The sequence below is a fragment of the Sinocyclocheilus grahami genome, unplaced genomic scaffold (assembly GCF_001515645.1).
Source record: "Sinocyclocheilus grahami isolate Dianchi unplaced genomic scaffold, SAMN03320097.WGS_v1.1 scaffold984.1, whole genome shotgun sequence".
NCBI lineage: Eukaryota > Metazoa > Chordata > Actinopteri > Cypriniformes > Cyprinidae > Sinocyclocheilus > Sinocyclocheilus grahami.
The window spans coordinates 39,106-43,130 of NW_015506163.1; the positions used below are offsets into that span (position 1 = coordinate 39,106).

At 40.9% G+C, this 4,025-nt stretch overlaps 1 protein-coding gene across 1 annotated transcript in view; it reads left to right on the forward strand.

Moving 5' to 3' along the window:
* Positions 1-3,421: 3,421 nt before the first annotated feature.
* Positions 3,422-4,025, forward strand: part of LOC107565141 (methyl-CpG-binding domain protein 2-like) — a 36,175-nt gene continuing 35,571 nt past the window's right edge. The window contains exon 1 of the mRNA XM_016250354.1: positions 3,422-3,762. Coding sequence (XP_016105840.1) covers positions 3,647-3,762 — 116 coding nt within the window. The 5' untranslated portion in view covers positions 3,422-3,646. The remainder of the gene's footprint in view (positions 3,763-4,025) is intronic.

Below are 4,025 nucleotides of genomic sequence, written 5' to 3' on the forward strand. Positions count from 1 at the left end.
CTGTAACACTTGTTGCACTGCTGCAGCTCAGGTAATGTGTCACCTCTCTGAATCCTTATGTCTCTACAAGAGATGAAGCCACACACAATTATCTCAATGATGACAAATGGGATTAAAATAACTCAACTACAAGGTAATATTAACACACAAACAATGCATATAACAGAGGGATTTAAAGCAAACTATTTATTTTTATGAATAATAAACATCTTCAAAACTTCACCACAAGGCCCATTTACAGCATGCATCTGAAAATTAATCGAAACAGCCACAGAAACTTTATATACTATAAAGTGTGACAACAAATTCAAGTTTCAATATAAGATAATAAAGCCAAGCACACATTAAGTTCTTAGCAGATAAATGCTTAACGTAATATATACGATCATTATCAAACATATGATAGCAAAAACATTACAGAATACTCACGTGCTCTCTCGTTGTCAATAACTCCGCCCCTCACTTCCGGTTCTGTGGCTGCGGTTCTGAAACTGCTGTGCTGCGGGTCTGCAGCTGGATATATCTCAATGAGCACACATACGGGCACTTTCAGCAGGGTTGTGATAAAGAGTGGCACGGTCATCCTGAAATATGACTGCTGCCCCCACTGGATCCCCCAACATTATTGGGCTAGAGTACTGTCCATCTGACGAGGCCTGTATGCCACTAGATCAGAGCGCTGTCAATTTCTGTCTGATTGTTGCATGCAAAGTTTGCATTTGGAGCGCTCAACAACGCGTTAGATCAGTGGGCTCTGTCAGTGCTTTGGCAAGCTAACACTTTTTTTTTTGCCATGCAATAAAGCTAAGTTCAAAGGCCAGTTTAAAATATTGGTACAGTGCACAAAATCTGTATTTTGTTTAGGCAGTATTTGTGGCAAATTTGTCCAAAAGGTGTGCGTTTTTTGCGGCAATGCATTGTTAAAGGATCAGCGTGTCATGTAATATTCCCATATAAACTTTAACATCCAATTAAAAAATATTTGTATAGTAAAATTAGCTAATTCACGTGATCAATACATCCTTTATTAGACCGCTTTGTCGAGTTAAATGCATCCTTACGGAGGTGTCGAAATGCTGAATCAATTCATTCACTTCCAACAGCGCTTAATGCGAGCAGCGTCATAGAGGGCAGAGCGTCACGTTATTTAAAGAGGACGTTAATGCGTTAACGAGTAACAAATGATTAAGTAGCTGCATTGGTTACTTTCATGCCACTCATAAAGCTTTTAAATGTAGTTTGGGGTAACAAAGGGGTTTTATAGGTTTGACTGAAATAATAATGCAATAACTGACACTTTAAATCAATGTTTCAAGAAACAACACCAAAAAAACTGAACAAAAAACAGATAAAGACAAAAAAGTAGCCATTTATAATATCTGAACAATATGTAGTAGTATAGTATATAGTATCCAAATCAAAATGTAATAAAATTAATTTATGTGTGATTTATGTGTAAGTTATGTGCAATATCTTAGCCACTAGGGATTGTTACATAGGGCTATACAGGCATCTAGTGGCAACACAATGATATTACAGATACTAAATTGTGCAAAATGTTTATCTTAACAGTCAATTTACAAAAAATGCTTTCAGATTTGTGGAACTCAATGCACTGAATCTCCACAAATTAGTGTCGTTACTATGACAACCAATTTGAATGTCACAAGCAACTGGTGTCTGAAAAGAATTATATATATACTGTATATATATATATATATGTGTGTGTGTGTGTGTGTGTATATCAATATCAACACCTTACATTTGTCCCACAACAGTTTTCTGGCATCCCTCTTCCACCCCACTCCTATTCACCAACTTGAGATATGGGGGAGTTCTTTAGGTTCAGGCTAAATTCCGAGCTCTGAGCCCTCTCCTCGGACAGCACGCATAATATGCATACTATTTGCTCAATCTGATTATGTAAGTAAGAACTCACGGGGGAAAATTAGTAAAATAGAAAATGGTAGAAATTGGCCAAGTTTACCTAATTTCTTTCAACTCAAAAACAATTGTTGTGGATTATTGTGATGTTTTTATCAGCTGTTTGGACTCTCATTCTGACGGCACCCATTCACTGCAGAGCATCCATTGCTGAGACACTGATGCAATGCTGCATTTCTCCAAACCTGATGAAGAAACTTTAAATCATCTGATATTTGGATCACGTCTTTAACTCATCAGTGTTTATTTGAGCATTAAGTTAAATGACATGTCTGGTTATTCTGAGTTTGTTGTTGCTGTTGTACCTTCTGCTTTGAGGATGTGAGAGATGTCCATCCCCTGACTGATTCTCAGTATCACAGTCCCGTGCTCGAAATCAAACGCGTCGCTGCAGGAAGAACAGAACTGTGTGCGTGTGTGCGTGTGTGTGTGTGTGTGTGTGTGTGTGTGTGTGTGTGTGTGTGTGTGAGAGAGAGAGTGTGTGTGTGTGTGAGTCCATAATGAGTCCAAATCCAGTATTAAGACGTTTTTAACTAAAATACATATATAAGCCATAATAACGCTTCCTGCAGTGAAAAAGTGCATCTGCTGTCATCTCTCACATCAAAATCCAGCCACATATGTGTTTAGAGCTGTTTAAACGCTGCTTGATCTGTGCAGATTTCTCTCCTGATTCACACCAGAACACTTTTTCACGTTATTATGGATTATAGACTCTATGTATTTTAGTTAAAAAGGTCTTAATGCTGGATTTGTTTCAGCTTTTGTCTTCTCCAGATGTTAACTGATGGACTGGAGTGCTGTGGATTATTGTGATGTTTTTATCAGCTGTTTGGACTCTCATTCTGACGGCACCCATTCACATCCATTGCTGAGACACTGATGCAGTGCTACATTTCTCCAAACCTGATGAAGACACAAACTCATCCTGACGGCCTGGTGGTGAATTTTAATTTCTGGGTGAACTAATCCTTTAAGGCAGTAAAACTAACATCCATCACTATACTAGATCAAGTCCTCAGTATATAGCTGAAGCTCAGACATTCCTTCACCTCTTGTCATCACAAAACTGTCACAAACATGATTCTAGTGGGAAAGGATGTGATTCATTGCTGTTTTGCGCTCTGAAAATAGCATTCTCAGAACTAACTCACTTTTCTCCGTTATGTTTGTAGTAAGCTGGTGTTTAAGTGATTTTAGAGGATGCACAGCCTTTTACAACCACATTTCACACCAGCAAAGTGATAGAATAGTTTTTGGACTACATTTTCGACGCTAGACTTTATTGTTATGAATTCAGACTGCACAAACTTCAAAGGTTTTGATTGTGAAATGTGTTTGTGTATCTTGTCTTCAGTGAATGGCCCCTGATTAGATGTGGCAGTATATCATTCAGCACAGGCAGGATTACAGTAGGGGCGGGGCCTGCGTCTGTCATGGGGGCGGGGCGTGCGGTTGCCAGGCGCTGGGTCACTCGTGTGGGAAGTGCTGAAGTTTCAACGCGTCACAGCCGCGTCACACACGGATCACACGCAGATTGATCGCGTGAACGACGCGTCCGGCGGCTCTCTGACGGCTGTGAGCCGAGTTCGAGTCCTCCGGTTGATAACTCACTACTCTAGCCCGTTAGCGAGCGTCTCTCACGCGCCCGCAGCGCAGCTCTCGGATATTAACTCTTCTGATCGAGCTGATCGATCAGCCAATGATCATGGAGAGGAAGAAGACGGACTGTCCGGCGCTTCCACCCGGCTGGAAGAAGGAAGAAGTCATCCGGAAGTCCGGGCTGAGCGCTGGGAAGAGTGATGTGTATTATTACAGGTGAGTCTTTTTATTCATTTGTATTTTTCTGTATGTTCGCGTGTTTGTTTGAAGCGCGCGCGTTGAGGCGTTACATTGTATCCAGAAGCAGCGCTGAACTCTCAGGAGAGATACACTGTAACTCCTGCGCCGTGACGTCACTGCAGTACAGCGCGAGCGCTTCCTCTGAGCGTCACCTGTTGAGTGCTCGGCTTTAGACTCCGAGCTGTTATTGCTCATTATTTATGAACAGAGACGCTCAGAATACACATCTGTGTGTGTGT